The sequence below is a fragment of the Myodes glareolus genome, chromosome 12 (genome assembly GCF_982192425.1).
Source record: "Myodes glareolus chromosome 12, mMyoGla1.1, whole genome shotgun sequence".
Classification (NCBI taxonomy): Eukaryota; Metazoa; Chordata; class Mammalia; order Rodentia; family Cricetidae; genus Myodes; species Myodes glareolus.
In genome coordinates, this window is record NC_142037.1 from 26,016,885 (window position 1) to 26,034,274 (window position 17,390).

At 43.4% G+C, this 17,390-nt stretch overlaps 1 protein-coding gene across 1 annotated transcript in view; it reads left to right on the top strand.

Annotated features, from left to right (window-relative positions):
- Mipep (mitochondrial intermediate peptidase) overlaps positions 1-17,390 on the top strand; it is a 124,526-nt gene that overhangs the window by 54,476 nt on the left and 52,660 nt on the right. The window contains exons 15-16 of the mRNA XM_048447960.3: positions 8,416-8,490; positions 12,331-12,450. Of these exons, the coding sequence (XP_048303917.3) occupies positions 8,416-8,490; positions 12,331-12,450 (195 nt within the window). The remainder of the gene's footprint in view (positions 1-8,415; positions 8,491-12,330; positions 12,451-17,390) is intronic.

Here is a 17,390-nt window from a genome sequence, read left to right on the forward strand (position 1 = left end):
CAGCTCCGCATGGTCTGGCAGGAGGAGCCTTGGACACCTGTGGTATGGCAAGGGGCAAGGCACAGTCCTTTCCTCAGTGCACCTGGGTGTCCTCTGCTGAGCTCCCTCAACCAGCAGTGGTTAGAAATGGGCTCCCAGGGAAGTTACCAGAACATTTGGGAGTCCATGCCAGTTTGGGGGAGGTCAGTGTCAAGGTGGACCCAGAGAGGCTGAAAGGAAAAGAACGTGGGTTCACACACAGGTTATAGTAGTATGCAGGTTAGCAGGGCGTCGTCCTTGTGTGCATGCCTTCGTTTCTTTAAGGAGTTTTATATTTTAGAGTATTTTCTTTTCTTGGTTAGAAGTGAGCATTTAATTGCTTTAATCATTTCCAAGTCAGTGCTTTGAATCACTTGAGTTTTCAGACTATGGATAGGACTGAGGACAAGGAACCCAAATACTCTTGGGGAACAGGCATACCCTGCAGCAAGGATGCTAGGGAATCTGCAGCAGGGGGCTTGACTGATCTGCTTCCTATGTGCTTCCACCACAGAGGGGGTGGCCAGACAGGATCCCTGAAAGTCATTGGGCCCCAGGCCAGGGCCAGGGATAGAACTCCCACCAGTGCACAGTTGAAAGAGTGGGTGGAAGGTTAGGTTATACATCTAACCCACTTACATTTTTTTTAAAAAAATAAGGCTTTGAGAATTATGCATGCATGCAGTGCATTTTGATCTTATATCCACATGTACCCTCCTCTCCCAACTCCTCCAGGTCTAACCCGCTTTTCCAGATGACACATGTAAGGACCTTTAGAGATAAGGGTACTCAGCGTACTGTTTATGGAACATTTAGAACTGAAACTTTTATTACATTTCTTAGATTTGGTGTGCACGTGTGTGCATACTTGCGCAGAGGTCAGAGGGCAACCTGTAAGAGTGAGTTCTCCTTCCACTGTGGTTCACAGGGTTATCAGAATTGGCAGCAGGAGCTTTTATCTGCATAGCCATCTTGGCCCCTAGGATTGAACTTTTTACTAATTTTGTCTTTTCTTTTAGTTTCCCAAAAGAAGTGGAAAATACACTCTATCTCAGATAAAATATGTGCCAAGTAGAAATTTATAGTTGTTGATCTGGAATGTTGGAATGACATGTTTTGAAGATCAGAATTTTCTGAGTGGTTTGAAATGAAAATGCTTTAAATACTGCAGACTTTTTAGTTTTAAAACAAACTTTGTGAGTTCTGGCCAAATGCTCTTTAGTTCAGTACGTTCCCATGTCCCATGAAGTGCCGTGTTCTTTAGGAGACACATCCCTGCACAGCTCCCTGCCCAGGTCAAGTTTTGCTCTCAGACCTGTTTGTCTGACGTGATGAGTGTCAGCCTTCAGGCCTTGCTGGAGCTTCCAGTATGAAAAGTTGACTGATCTCCATGTGATCTCCATGTGATCTCCCCTGCCTGCGTCTCCATGTGATCTCCCCTGCCTGTGTCTCCATGTGATCTCCCCTGCCTGTGTCTCCGTGTGATCTCCCCTGCCTGTGTCTCCATGTGACCTCTTTGGCACATGTCCCCACCATCTTTCACTGTCTACCAGGAAGCTCTCACTATTAGGACCATCTATTCTTAGGCTGCTAATTTCTAAAAGTGGTCCAAATTAATTTTCTATCTTTATAAAACACCCAGCCTCAGAGACCTTTTTGTTGTAACAGAAAACAGTAGCATGTTGACAAAGCAGGATTCTTCTAAAAGTGGATAATGCCTAGATTAACATGGAAACTTAAATTCCACAGAACTTGAGCTGAGAGAACCCTTGTTGTCTTCCCGTAACTAATCACAGTAGCACCTTCTACTAGCAGTTTGTTGGATGAATGGATGAAAAGTTGGCTGGTACCTTTAGCATACTTCTATTTTTAGCATCTTATCGTTTTCTTTTCTTTGAAGTGGAAGTATTCTCTATCTAAGGCTCACTCGTGTATTGCACAGTGGCTGTTCAGCAGGTGAAGGAGCAGAAGTCTGCCGTTAGCCAGAAGTTTGTATGTGAGTGTTGATGTGACTAGTACAACTGAATACTTTAAAGCCGGGTGCTGTGTTCTACGGGAATTGACATTAAGTGCTGTGCTTGATCCTGAACCCAAGGGAGCTGAAATAATAAAACTGTTTGATTTTTCAATAGGTTTTTTTTTTTTTTAATATTAAGATGGGCTAGAGTGTAAGTTCCCAGAGACCCGAGTTTTCTGTCTGTTTTTCTTGACCCACAACTGTACTGTCAAGGAAGGGCAGGCTGTCAGCAGACACTTATCCCGTGGCGAAAGCCTGAGTCAGGTGTGGTACGGAGCATACTGTCTTGTTACACATGCTGAGGCAATTGCCGGCGTCTCCGTGCATGCCTTTAATAGTTGGAACATGCTGATCCTTTCTCAGACTTTGCTACCTTCCTGTCAGGAATGCCTTTTTGATGAAGCATTGGCCAGTTGGGTGTGTCCCACCCTCCAACCTTGTAGTAAGCTCCGTGGGTTCCCTACTGTGACTGCAGGAAGAGGCAGCTAACATTCCAGCTCTTCTTGAGCCACAGGACCTTGTAGTATCTGAGTCTAAGGATGCAGACCAGCCCACCAAGTTGACTGCTACAGCAGGCAAGAGAGGCCAAATGACATTCTAGCTGAGTGGAGAAAGCACGGTGTGTGTGTGTGTGTGTGTGTGTGTGTGTGTGTGTGTGTGTGTGTGTGTGTGACAGGCCACTTTTTTTTTAAGATTTACTTATTATGTATACAACACTGTGCCTCCATGTATGCCCGCACACCAGAAGAGGGCACCAGATATCGTTACACATGGTAGTGAGCCACCCTGTGGTTGCTGGGAATTGAACTCAGGACCTCGGGAAGAGCAGCCACACAGGCCAGTTTTTATTGACCTCTCCTAGTAACCATGAAACCACAGGAGCTGCCTCTTCCTTGGCACCTGCTGTGCTAAAGCTCACGTGCTCAGTCTTTGAAAATCATCGCTTGTTGCTTGTAGTGTCTAACCTGTCTGGTTTGGTTTATTCTAGGTGTGTATGTGTACGTTCCTGTGTGTGAAGCTATGGTAAAAGGGATAATTTCCCCTGACTTCATTCTCAGCAAGTTCATTATTTGTATATAGAAAATCTGCTTTCACCACACACACACACACACACACACACACACACACACACACACCAGTGTGTTCCCGTGACCTCCCCTCCTACTTGCTGTGTGCATGTGATTCCCTCTCTTCCTCTAGTCTATGCATGTGTCTCTGTGTGTGCAGGTGCACATGTATGTGTGTGTAGGACAGAAGTTGTTGTATGGTGTGTCCCATTGTTCTCTACCTTATTTTTTAAGATAAAGTATTCACTGAACTCACTGATTGGCTAAACTGGGATTATAGGTGTGTGGTGCCAAACCCAGTTTTTTGCGTGAATGCTGGAGATATGAACTCAGGCTTTCTTGTTTGAGAGGCAAAGCAGTTTACCCACTCAGACATGTACCCAGTGTATCCAGCAGTAAAGCTGCCAGTTCCTATGTGTTGATTTTTGTATCCTGCTACATGACTGAAAGTGTTCATCAAGCCTAAGAGTTTCCTGATGGAGTCTTGAGGGTCTTTTAAGGATAGGATCAAGTCATTTGCAAATAGGGATGATTTGACCCCTTCCCTTCCTGTTTTCTTCCTCTTGTCGTACTTTCTAAGACTCTGATCATTATTCCAAGTGAGAGCAGAGAGAGTGGGCTCCTTTGTCTTCTGATGATAGTTCCAGTGCTTTTCAGTTTTCTCGTTTAAGTATGTTTGTGACGGGTTGAGGTGTGTTACTTCTGTTGATGTGGGATTCCCCTCTGTATGCTGTGAATATGTTTTATTACCATTGGCTAATAAAGAAGCTGATTTGGCCTATGGCAGAGTAGAATAAAGCAAAGCCAGGCAGGAAATCTGAACAGAGATATATAGAGAGAGTAGGCAGAGTCAAGGAGACACCATGTAGCTGCCAAAGGAGACAGATGCTGGAACCTTACCAGTAGGCCACAACCTCATGGTGATACTTATATAGATTAATAAAAATGGGTTAATTTAAGATGTAAGAGCTAGCTAGAAATATGCCCAAGCCAACAGTCAAACAGTGTCATTAATATTGTCTCTGTGTGATTATTTGGGTCTGAGTGGCCGGGAACGAAAGAGCAGTCTCCATCTACATTCTGTTCCTAGGATCCCTGGGGCTTTTGTCATGAAGGAATGTAAAATTTTGTCAGCAGTCTATTTTGCAAATCTATTTGAAATGATTATGTGATTTCTGTCTTTACATGTGATTTGCACATATTGATCAGTCTTCCATCCATGAATGAAATAAACTTGGCCATTTACCCAGCAGTAAAGTATATTATCTTTTTAATATACTCTTAAATTCAATTTTCAGGTATCTTACTGAGAATTTTTATGTCTATGCTCATTGGTAGAATTGGTTTATACATTTCTCTTTTAGTCTCCATTTCACTAATTTCTTATCTTCATAGTTTGGTGCTACCCACTGCTTTTGAATTTTACTTCTTCCTTTTCTAAGACCTTGATGTATATGAGTAGGTTATTGGAAATTCGTACTGTCTGTTGTTTGTTTTTTTTTAAGAAAGTGCTCACAGATAGGAACTTTCCTTTTAGAAATGACTTAGTTGTATCTTAAAGGTTCTGGTAAATTATGCTTTGATTTTCATTTGACTGTAGGAACTGTGTAATTTCTTTAGTAATAGTAATCATTCAGCAGTCTACTGTTTGGACCCCCGGGTACTTAGGCAGTTTTTGTTTTTTATTATTGAGCTCTAGCTTTATTTTACAGTGCTCAGAAAAGATACATGAAATTATCTTGGTTCTTTTGTATTGATGAAACTGTCTTTCTTGCCTAAATTGTAGATTGTTTTAGAGGGAGTTGGATGGGTTGCTGAGATTGCCTTTCCATCTGTGGTTGGACTATTGGGTAGGTAACCCATGAGCTCCATTTGACTCCATTATTTCTACTCTGACTTTTCAGTCTCAAGTCCTGTGTGAAGATGAGGGTGTGCATTGAAGTCACCTCCAGTTGTAGTATCAGGGTCCCTCTGGCATTTTATGTCTGTTAGTGCTTGTTTTATGAAACAAGGAGCCCCAACATTCGGTGAATGGATATTTACAGTTGTTAGGAGCTTCTTGATGAATTGTCCTACTAATTAATTTGTAGTGAGCTTCTTTACTAATTTTATCTTGAAATCTACTTGGTTCGCTATAAGAATAGCTATCTATGCCAGCTAGCTTGTGCCTTCTGTTTGCTTGATAGATTGATTGCTGTGCTATGGTTCTTAGACTGTGGGTGTCTTTGCTTGTGAGGTATAGTTCTTGAAGACAAAGATCCCACTAGAATCCTGATCTTTTGTCCCAGTCAGTTAGTCTGTATCTTTATTGATAAGTAGAGACCACTTACATTTAAGGCTGTTATGAGAGATTTCTACTATTGTTTTTTCTGAATATCCCTTTAAATATTCTGCAGTGCTGGTTTGCTTGTTTATCATTAACTGCCTTAGTTTTAGCTTGATTTGAAATATCCTTTCTCTGTTTTCAGGTTAGCTTTGTGGATGCTGCTGTTTGGGGTGGCGGCAGCTTGCTCAGAGCTTGCAGTATGTCTCTTCATGTCTTCCTGGCCCTTAGGAGTGCTGCTGCGGATGCTGCTGGAGTCATCACCTTCCCATGACAGCCTTAAATTCGGTTCTTTTTTATTTCTGACACCTTGACTGCGGAGAAGTTCTTCCTCGTTTATGTCTATTTACGGTTCTGAATGCCTCTCGTGGTTGAACTTTTTGCCACAATTTCATTGACTAAATATTCTGTGCTTTTAGCATTTATCTCGGCACCTTCTTCATCCTGTGCATTCTTAGGTTTGGTCTTTTGGTCAGCTCCAGAAGTTCGTGGGTGTTCTGGTCACGCTTCTTGTTTGTCCTCCCACCCACACTTTGTTTTATCTCAGTCTAGTATTTCTTTGACCTGCTCTTTCGTTCCCGATCGTCTTTCTTCTGTTCACTGTTATTGGCAGTGCTTTCCACTATTGTTTATTTCATTCATTTCTTTTTTATTTCTGAGAGTTTTAATTATTTGATTTTTTTCCCTTCAAAATCTGTTTCCTTGTTGAAGTTTTGTTTTTCCTTGTTTCCAGTATTTTCATTTATATTGCTGAGTTTCTCATGAATTTGGCTGTCTTTTCCTTTTCTATGGCTGACTTGAATGGAATTCATGTTTGCTTGTGTCCCTTTTCAGGTCACTGGTGATGTTTACATTTCAACTTCTGGAATCTTCTCCCAGCATTTAAGCTATGTCAGTGTCTTGTCTTTGAATCGAGTCACTGAGGAGTTTGCCTCTTTCTGAAGCGGTTATGTTGCCTTGCTTCTCTCGTATTTCCTGGGTTCCTGTGTTATGCTTTGTGCATCTCTTGGTTTGCCTGCCTTCCAGTTTTATTTGGGGATCCTCTTACTGTCCAATCAAGATGGCTGAATCCTCAGGACAACTCAGACAGAAGAGAACAACCACAGCATTGGTATCTGCATGGCCAAAGGACTTATCTCCCTGCTGGAGGGTGACACTTGAGTCTGAGGCTGTACAACAGAGGACAGGTGGTGGCTCTGGAGGCTGATCCACTGGCCCTTGACCTCAGGATGAAGGACTGTCAAACTCAGTGTCACCCTCAGTTATGATGTGATAAAATATGCTGGTAGACATACTTAAGAGTGATAAGGCTTGTTCCGGCCTGCAGTCCCCGAGGACTGTGGACCATCATGGCAGGGAGACATGGCAGCAGAAGCAGGAAGCATCTGCACTCAGGAAGCTGAATGAGGATCTAAAGCCTCAAGGCCTGCCCCTAGTGATCCACTTCCTCTAGCAAGGTTCCACCTCCTAAGAGCTTCAGAGTCTTCCCATACAATGCCACCAGGTGGAAGCCAAATGCTCAAACACATGAGGGCATGAGGGACTTTTCACATTCGAAACATTGTATCTGTAACATGAGGGCCTGCTCTTGGGGTTTCTGTCCCACCCGGTCCCCGGTCCCCTAGCCGTTTAGTCCCAGAGAAAATCACACAGAGAGTCTACATTAGGTTATAAACTGATTGGCCCATTAGCTTAGGCTTCTTGCTAACTCTTATAACTTATATCAACCCATTATTCTTATCTATGTTAGCCACATGGCTCGGTACCTTTCTCAGTGGGGCTGGTCACATCTTGCTTCTTCGGTGGTCTGGGCCGAACTGCGGAGGGAGCTTACTGTTTCCCAGAATAATCCTGTTCTCATCGCCCCACCTCTACTTCCTGTCTGGTTGACCCACCTGTTCTTCCTGCCTGGCCAATCAGCGTTTATTTAAAACATGATTAACAGAATACAGACAATTCTCCCGCACCAGTATTGCCTGCCTTTTTCCATCTCTGTCTTTGTGAATCCCCAGTGCTTTCTCTTTCTTCATTAGGAATAGAGCCAGTTCTTTCTTACTCTCGTTCTTCTCTTTAACAGAGTCACAGGAGGGTTGGCTTTTCTTATGGGGGTGGGAAGTGAGGAAAAGACTCCATGTTTGTGTGAGTTGTGGGTTCCTACTGTAGTTTTCACTTTAGTGAGTCAGAAGAACAGTTCTTGTGTCTGTGTGGTCCACCAGCAAAGCCTTTCAGAGTCTGGGATGCAGATAGTAAACTGTGGATGAGCCACACTCTGATTGCTAAACTGCCCCCTCTGCCTCTGCTTTCTTAGATGATATGTTTCTCTACAGAAAGGATTTTAGCTTTCTTCAATAAATACCATAATAATTACTTTAAAGACTTAGAAAAGTACTTCAACTCCATTAATCTAGTATCATAAGGATAGGTCTAATTAGTCCCTAGAGAAAGCCTTAAATAATACAGGGACGACATACTGTGCCCACTCTCCCTTACTCTTTCAGGTTGGAAAAATAAGCTGAACTTCATTCTTACACTGGTTTTTCAGGGTATTGGTCTAGCGCTAACACGGGGTAGCACTGTGGCTTAGTATTTATCTCAGCATTTTAATCTTCGGGCTCACTGTCAGTTATTGTGTGTACTTGACAGTTGAGAGGGCACTTGAACATGCTTGCTGGAGACAAAGGGAGAGAAGTATTCCCTTTGGGGTTTAAGTAGATTTGAAAGATCAGTGCCAATACTGTCATTCCCTCTAATCCTGTTTTTTCATGTGCAAACCCTTATTTGACAGTTCTTCTTAAAATTAAATGGAATGTCTTCAGCCATGTTATCTTGTCAACTAAAATATTCAAAAGATACTTTTACACTATAATGAGATCTGCCATTCTCCCCCCCCCCAGTTGATGTTATTTTTAAATTCCTTGACCCTGAAGCATACTTATCACAGTCACTTATTAAGCAGTATACTGACATATATGTTGTTTTATTTTATAAAGCCACTGCCGAAAGCTATGGTGTCTCGCCTCTGTGAATCTAAGAAGGTTTGTGCGGCTGCAGAAATGCAACTTCAGGTATGTGTGCATGCTTCATGCTAATATCTTCCAGTTATTATCCCATATATGTACACAACTTTAAATTCTTGCCAGTGCTTTACATTTATTACAGTAATTATGCTTCTGAACACCTTTCATCTCAGTTCAAAGAACTTGGCCAGAATTGACTCATGAAATTCTCACACTATCCTTATGAGGTACCTGTGAAATACGAGATATGCTCATTTCCCATTTTTATCAAGGAAATCATTAAAACCTCAAAGGGCTACAGAACCAAGTTAGGGCTCAGATACAACCATATATATATACTGTTACTCATTTTCTGTCTTTCAAAACAAATTGTGGTCTTCCATGTGAAGCTTAAACAGTAATTACCATTAGATTTAGGATAATATTTATAGACAGTTTCTGGGTTACCAGATGAAGACAGAACAGTTTTATGAGCCATCTGGATGCCAGGTCTGTTAGCAGATGTTCAGCTGTTTGCAGTTCCTGAGACTGCTTGTGGCGGTGTTCTGTCCTTGTGTCCTGATAGTTGTGTCAGCAGCGCCTGCACGCTTGCCTTTCATCTCAGCGGTGCTCTGTCGCGACCCAGGCAGTTCTTCCAGGTGGAAGCTGTTCTCTAGTTGGTTTCAGTTTTTAAAAAATTCCCTGCCAGTACCCCGAAAAAACAAATCCAGTCCCTAGAAAGCAGTAAATGAGCTGTGTTGTTGTTGTCTCTTGGTGTGGTTTCCAGCGAGGAGGACAGTGTAGTGCTGGAGCCTGCACAGGCCTTGCCTTCAGTCCCTGATTCTTCAGTGAGGAGGATAGCTGTATGGACATAACCGTGGATTTTCATTATTCAGTGGCCATGAATGTGAATGCAATTAAAAATGATTTTTTTAAATGGTATTACCTGGGGGAAAGTCCTTTTATAACTTTGTTTTGATTTTGAGACATGGTCTCAGTAAACGGCCCAGGCCCTCTTGCCTCAGCCTTGCAGTGCTGGGATCAACACGTATGTGCACCCCTGGCACTGCGCCTTTTGATTTGCTTCTACATGTCTCTTAGAGCTTTGTTTTTGAACGCCTGTCCATCCCAACGATTTTATTTTAAACCAGAAACTAATAAACCTGAGAGGTGGAGCCATTCCTGACAATGCAGGTGCTCTATCCCGCTTCTAAACTGGTGCTGTGCAGACCAGCAGATAGAAAGGAAGGGAACTGTTGTGTGCTCTGAGGCGGTGTAGACAGTGGTCTAGAATATGTGAAACTCTTTTCACCATGCACTGCTTAACAAATGGGCTGAGTAGTTTTGCGTGGTGTAAGGATGGGGTTCCAGGAGTGCAGCTGCTGCGTGAGCAGTGCATTAGTTCCGGGAGTGCGGCTGCTGGGTGAGCAGTGCATTAGTTCCGGGAGTGCGGCTGCTGGGTGAGCAGTGCATTAGTTCCAGGAGTGCGGCTGCTGCGTGAGCAGTGCATTAGTTCCGGGAGTGCGGCTGCTGGGTGAGCAGTGCATTAGTTCCAGGAGTGCGGCTGCTGGGTGAGCAGTGCATTAGTTCTGGGAGTGCAGCTGCTGGGTGAGCAGTGCATTAGTTCCAGGAGTGCGGCTGCTGGGTGAGCAGTGCATTAGTTCTGGGAGTGCAGCTGCTGGGTGAGCAGTGCATTAGTTCCGGGAGTGCAGCTGCTGGGTGAGCAGTGCATTAGTTGCCTTTTGGTTACCATGATAAAACACCATGATCAAAGACATCTTAAGGAAAAGAGTTTATTTTGACTTACAGTTGAAGAGAGGTAAGAGTAGAGAGGTAAGAATAGAGACATGTTTCTCAGAAAATTATGAAATAACCTACCTCAAGACCCAGTAATACCACTTTTGGGTATATACCCAAAGGATGCTCAATTGTACGCCAAGGACATGTGCTCAACTATGTTCATAGCAGCATTGTTTGTCATAGCCAGAACCTGGAAACAAACTAAAGACCCTTCAACCGAAGAATGGATAAGGAAAATGTGGTACATTTACACAATGGAGTACTACACAGCAGAGAAAAATAACGACATCTTGAAATTTACGGGCAAATGGATGGATGCAGAAAAAAATCATGTTGAGTGAGGAATCCCAGACCCAGAAAAACAAATATCATATGCACTCACTCATAAATGGTTTTAAGACTAAAGCAAAGAAAACCAGCCTATAAATCATAACCCTGGAGAACCTAGACAACACTGAGGACCTTAAAAGAGACATGCATGGATCTAATCTACATGGGAAGTAGAAAAAGACAAGATCTCCTGAGTAAATTGGGAGCATGGGGGCCATGGCAGAGGAGAGAAAAATATTTAGCTCAATAAAAACAGTAATAAAAAAGCTGAGGCACATCAGCGAGGAGCAGGCATGGTGGCCAGAGCAGGAAACTGAGAGATTACATCTTAAACTGCAAGCACAAAGCAGAAAGAATGAACTAGAAATGATATGGAGTCTTTTAAATTCTCAAAGCCCACCTTCAGTGACATACTTCTTCCAACGAGGCCACACCTGAATCTTCCAAAACAGTGCCACTGAACTGGGGACCAAATGTTTCTAAAAGTCCACATTTGCATCGTTTTTAAAAGGCGTAATTGAAGAGACAAAGCTCTTGAGTTGTAGCTTGTTTGTCCTATGGACAAAAGATGTGCTGCTCAGGGTAGAATTAAGTTTCCGTTGATAATCATTTGCCCCATCAGGTCAAATTTCTTTGGTTATTGCTACCCATTGTTACTCATGACAGAACTGAGAGGGCTGTATTTAGCAGTATGTTTAGATTACCAACTAGGGAAACATAATGTTTATATTCAGAAATGTCTGTATTTTTTCAGGGAAGGCTTAACTTAGCTTTATAATTCACAAGCATAATTCTATATGCTGGTGAAGCCAGCGGCCAGAGGTCGTTTACGTGTTGTCTTTTATCCAAACTAATCCTTACCTCTTTCAAGTCAGCAGCTGCACATTCCCGGCAAATTCCATTTCTCGGCCAGAAAGATGCACCTCAGCTGTAACTGCATGTCAAACTCTTCTCTTTAAATAAAGCACTTCAACTTTGTTACGAGGCAAATTCACACCATTAGGACTCAAGCATGCCCGTCAGATGTCCTGGTGAAAGCCCACTTCTCTCTCCTTAGATTTTCTCCGGAAGACTTAGTTCTCAGCACTCTCTAAACTGCAGGTTTGGTGCTCACATTTCCCTGATGCTTTGTTCTGTTTCCCAGCTGCTCTCCTGTCCCTGGGGAGGGGCCAGTCCCCCTGTCCCTGTCCCCCTACTGCAGCTGCTTCCTTTGTTCTCCTTGCAAAGATATGAGGTCTGCTGTGACCCTTGCTCCAAACCCTACAACAGCTGCATCAGGCGCTGTCACTTCTGTACTCAACGCATGCACCAGAACGCTTTTCACATCTTCTAGCCAACTGGACCGTACAGTGATCTTTCACTTCTAGATACAAAACAGGGTTCTGGCCACTTCCCACCTCTCATTTATGCTCTACCAGAGTCCAGGAAGAAACCAGACAGGATTTATTAGATTCAGGGGACCACAACCTATAATTCTGATTTTTTTTTTACATATTTTTAACTGCATAATTTCAATTTTGTGACCACAAATTTAATGACGGATAAGATTCAAAACTGAACAACAGCTTATATTATAGAAAGCTTCAGAGTACCCCTTTAAGCTTTTGACTGGTCATATGTGTGGTTCAGTATGTCTCAGATAACACATGTTTATGTTTGTGAGTCTTCTCAGCTGTGGTTCATAATTGCCATTCTGGTGCTCTTACAACATCTTTGACTGACCACATCTTAAATACAGGATGGACTACCAAAGCTAAACAGAGGTTTCTGTCTGCCCAGGTCTTTTATGCCGCCCTGGATCAAATCTACCATGGCCAGCATCCCCTGAGGAAGTCGACCACAGACATCCTCATGGAAACGCAAGAGCACTTCTATGGCTTGCCCTATGTTCCTGACACTGTGAGTCTGCATTTTAATTCAGCTCGCTTTAGACTGGCTCTGCTATTTCTCTAGGTTGCCATCATTACCCTTTGGAGGACTTGGGATCCCTACATGTGTGTTGAGGTTGTGTTTTACATGGCCAGATGTTAGGAACGTCCTGGCTCATCTAATATTCCATGCATTATTTTCTTTCTTCTCTCAGTGCGTACCAGATTCCTAGGAAAGTGGGTATTAGTCAATATTCTCTTTACTTTTTATAAAACTACATATATATTTCTATTATAATTTGTATAATATGATGTCTTTATATATATGATGAGATTCTAATAGTGTTCATTGCAAAGGGAACTAACATTTATTAAGTACCTTACATTGTACCAAGGACTGTACTATATTCTTTATATCCTGTCTTATTTAGTGCCCTGTTGGACTGGAAGGTAGGAGTCTTGTTGCTGTTTCCAAGTTCTAGGTGCTCAACTTTACTTCGCTGTTTTGGAGAAAGGACTAAATTTCATTCTTAAACCAGCCTGGTCTGTTAAATACTCTCCTCTCATTGGGGCTCGTATTGAGGTCCTGCCTAGGATTAGATAATGATGTGTTGGGATTGAAAGCCTTTGACCTTTACAGTACTCCATGTCATTGGTTTCTTATTGTCTCAGATGCTGAAAGTTCTAAAGGTACAGAATTCCCTCGAGAGTGGGAGAGCTGACCCTGCCTTTCCCCGGCTGCAACACTCACGAAAGCAGGCCTATACTTTGCCTGGGCAGTGCAGTAGGGTGGGAGAGCAGGAAAGCTGACCCCGCCCCGCATCTGCTGTGTGGTAACATGGTGAGGGAAAGATGCCCTCTGCCTACCCCTTGCTACCTGTGGCAGGTGGGAGAGCTGGCCTTGGGGTCACGGGATTAGGAGAGCTGGTTCTACCCCTCAGCTACTACTGCACTAGGGAGACCAGGCCATATCCCTCACCTGGCAAAACAGTAGAGCTGGCCCTGAGGGTTGAGAGCAGGAGAGCTGGTCCTGGGGATGTGGGTGCAGGTGAGCTGGCCCTGCTCCTTGCTGCCTGCTGCACTGGGTGAGCAGTGCCAAGAACTGGCCCTGGTGGGGACGATGAGGGAGAGCTGCCAGGCTGACCACCCCAGCTGCCACCCAGGCCCAGAACCGGGATATGAGTTAGCCCACCCCAGCATCCTCCTCATCTATGAACTGCTGGGGCATGTGAAGGGCCGGGCCTGCAGATCCAGAGCTGTAGGATCTCCATGACACAAGGCAATAATGGGATGTCCATGAGGAGTCCCAGTGAGGGCCCAGCGTTGATAGTGTGGCAGAAGCCAGAGGCCTTGAACCAGACCAATGGCTCATTGCAATGAACATTTACAAGTAAAGATGTATGGACTTAAAAAATAAACATACTCACAGAATGCTGATCACACTACCTCCCTCCCCCACCCTCATGTGTATGCACATGCATATGTAGTGTCTGTGCTAAGCATGAGTGCTACCATTGGGCTACTGGCAAGTTGAACTCCATGTAGATACAGCATAACCAATAAGGAGTGTTTGTCATAAATAAACCTAGATTGGGTTAGGAGGGCTGGGCACTCTCTAAACCTACAGAACTTCATTGTGGCTGGAGGACATGTCTGCCACCTTTCCTGTCTCTGTCTTCATTACCTTTCTATTGCTGTGATAAAACAGCATGACCTAGGCAGCTTTTGAAAAAAAGTATTTATTTGAGCTGACAGTTCAGAGGATTAGAGTCCATGGTGGCAGAGTGAGGGAATACCTGAGGACTCACATCTGACCCACAGCCACAAGACAGAGAGAGGGAGCACACTGGAACTGCATGAGAGTTTTTAAAATCTGAAAGCCCACTCCTAGTAACACTTCCTCCAAAAAGCACACACCTCCTAATCCTTATCAAACAGATCTGCGAGCTTGGAACCAAGTATTCAAATGTGTGAGCTTGTGGAGGCCATTCTTACTCAAACTACCATGTTCCATTCCATAGACTTATGGTCATGTCATAATGCAAAATGCATTTAGTCCAACTTTAAAAGCCCCCGTAATCTTATACAGTCACAACTTTCTCTTCTGAGACTCAAGGAAATTTCTTAATTGTTACCCCTGTAAACTGAAAAAGCAAATTGCATATTTCCAACATATAGTGGCACAGAATATATGCCATACCAAGGGGAAGAAAGGGCATAGTGAGGACCAAAGCAAAACTGAAGCCCACCAGGGCAAACACTGAATCTCATAGCTCCATGTCTGATGTTAAAGGGCTTTGATGGCTCTGCCCTTCCAGCTGTGCACACTTCCCTCTCTCAGGCTGGTTCCACTCTTGCATCCAGCTTTTCTTAGCAGTTGCCAACTGACTCTGACACTTCTTCACTTTCACAGCTCATGCAGTGACCTCTTAGTGTCTCCACGCAGACTGCCCTGCCATGCAACTGTCCTCATTGTCTCTCAACTCTACAGGAAGATTCCACAACCCCTTTACTCGCGTATCCTTCATGACTAAACCAAGAACCACAAGGATGGCACTGCCAAGTTTGACTACCCACTTGGGGTGAGCATTGGCTCCCTTGATTCACATATCAGCTTTGGTTTGTTGTTGATTTTTAGGAGCACAAAATTTCTTAGACTTTTTCACCAGTTGGAATTTTATCTGTGTGATGTCTTTCTCTGGGGACACCACTCCCTTTATCCATTTCCGATCAGGCCTCTCCTTTATCTCCCCGTCTCTTTTAGCATAAGCCTTGGCTCCAATATTCAATTTCCTACTGCGCTTTAAAAAAAGATCTTATTATGTATACAGTGTTCTGCCTGCATGTGTTCCTGCAAGCCAGAAAAGGGCACCAGATCTTGTTACACATGGTTGTGAGCCACCATGTGGTTGCTGGGAATTGAACTGGACCTCTGGAAGATCAACCAGTGCTCTTAACCTCTGAGCCATCTCTCCATCCCCCTACTGTGCTTTTAAATTGTATATTTTGTTTATCTACCTCCCCCCCATGTTCTTTTTCACTGTAGACCTACATAAGAGTAATTACTAACAACCATGCAATGGAGTCAATATATATTAGGCTTTCTTAAAACCTCCTCCACCAGGGAAATTAGTCCATTACTTTTAGCCTCAGAAAAATTCTTCGGACAAGAGCAAAGAGCAGCCACATTCTTTCTCCAAATATCAAAGAATGGTTTTTAACCAATGCTAACATTGTCGGGAACATCTTGAGCTGGTCCTCATCTGTCCGCACTGCTCTTAGCCCTGCAGTTTTCCCAGCTCCTGCTAGAATGGCTCATTAAGCTCCACAGTTTTCAACTGCTTTCCTAGTCCAAGGTCCAGAGTCTTCCATAGCAAGGTCACTCTCTCTGTCTTAGTTATCTGCACGCTGTGATAAAACACCGTGACTGTGACCGAGGCAAGAGAAAATGTTTGATTGGTTAGCAGTTCCAGAAGGTTAGAGTCCATGACGGTGGAATAAAGGAACAACGCAGAGCAAAAGGCAAGGGGGCACCCTGGGAATGGTGTGAGGTCATTCCCGGTGACACTCCACCTTCAACCAGACCACACTTCCTAACCTTTCTCAAATAGCCCACCTACTGGTGATCAAAGACTCAGATATATAAGCCTGTGAGGGCCATTCTCATTCAGATCACCACAGCTCATCTGTTTTTCTTTTTTAAGTTTCCTTTTTAAAATAGATGACATGAAAACTTGAAGGTTGTGCTGTCTAGAAGACGCAACTCAGCCCTCTGATGTTGCTGTGCTTGCTATGAATATTCAGAGTTCTTGCCAGCGGGTGTCTCCTGTGTGTCCTCGTGTATAGTGCAGGGATTCAAATCCCAAACTGATGATTAGGAGACACCCGATGGCAAGGACTATGATGTCCATGGTATAAAACAGCACCCAGATCACATATAAGAGGCCTGAAAACCAGATTCCTGTCTCACACTGTACATAAAGCATTAAGCAGATTGGGCCCAAATGTGGGAGTATGAATGCAAAAGGATGCCATTCCCATAGCCTTTTTATCTCATAGAATTGGACACCTTATATACAATTCACAGGCATTAAATGTAAAACAGAAAACTGACAAATTTAACTGCATTTAAATTGAAAGATAAAAATCATAAGTTTAATATAAAGTAAGCCAGTCTACTCTTACCAGAAATGGGAAACTAAGGTGTGGAAGTAGATATTTTCATGCACCCCTTTCGTTTTCCCCCTTTTCTATTGTAAAAAGCATAAAATTTGACATGCTAGAAAAGATGCATTTTTAAAACACTTTGAAAGGACACAAGACACAAGTATGTAGTAAACCACATGAAGCGGCCTCCATATTGACCAGAAATGCTGACTAAAACCATATCTTGTTACTGTTTTATTCTAGCTTGGTAAAAAGTATGCCAGTTAAAATACCAAGTTGGAAAGGCCGTGGCATCACAGGACTGTGACACTGTGTCAGGATCCAAAGTGGGTCCTCCATTCAGAGAGTTAGGCATTATCCACTAACAATGATGTGGGCACCCCGTGGCTAGCGTTCATCGCTTCCGTTCTACGTAGACAACGTACTGTGTTTTCCCTGCTAAGCATTCTCTCAGTTCTAGGAACTAAACACAGGAGGGTTTAGACAGCTTGTGAATGTTTTTGATGAGGCTTTCAGTTGTGAAAAGCCCAGGCTATTATCAGCAGGGAAATGAAAAGCCCTATGCTTTTCACGAGGGGTAGAGCTTCTGAATCCGTCAGGCAATGAGTTGAAGTCAAAATAAGTGAGTTTCTTAAGAATCAAGCTGAGTAGAGCTTCCATACAGAGTTCACAGCCATGTAAACGTGAGCACCACAGAGGAGCTCATACGCAGGAAGGCTGTAAAGGAAAGAAGGGAAGTCACACAGTGCAGTAGTTGCCACTCTGACTACGGAATGGAACCGTGTACACTGTACATGGATTAAA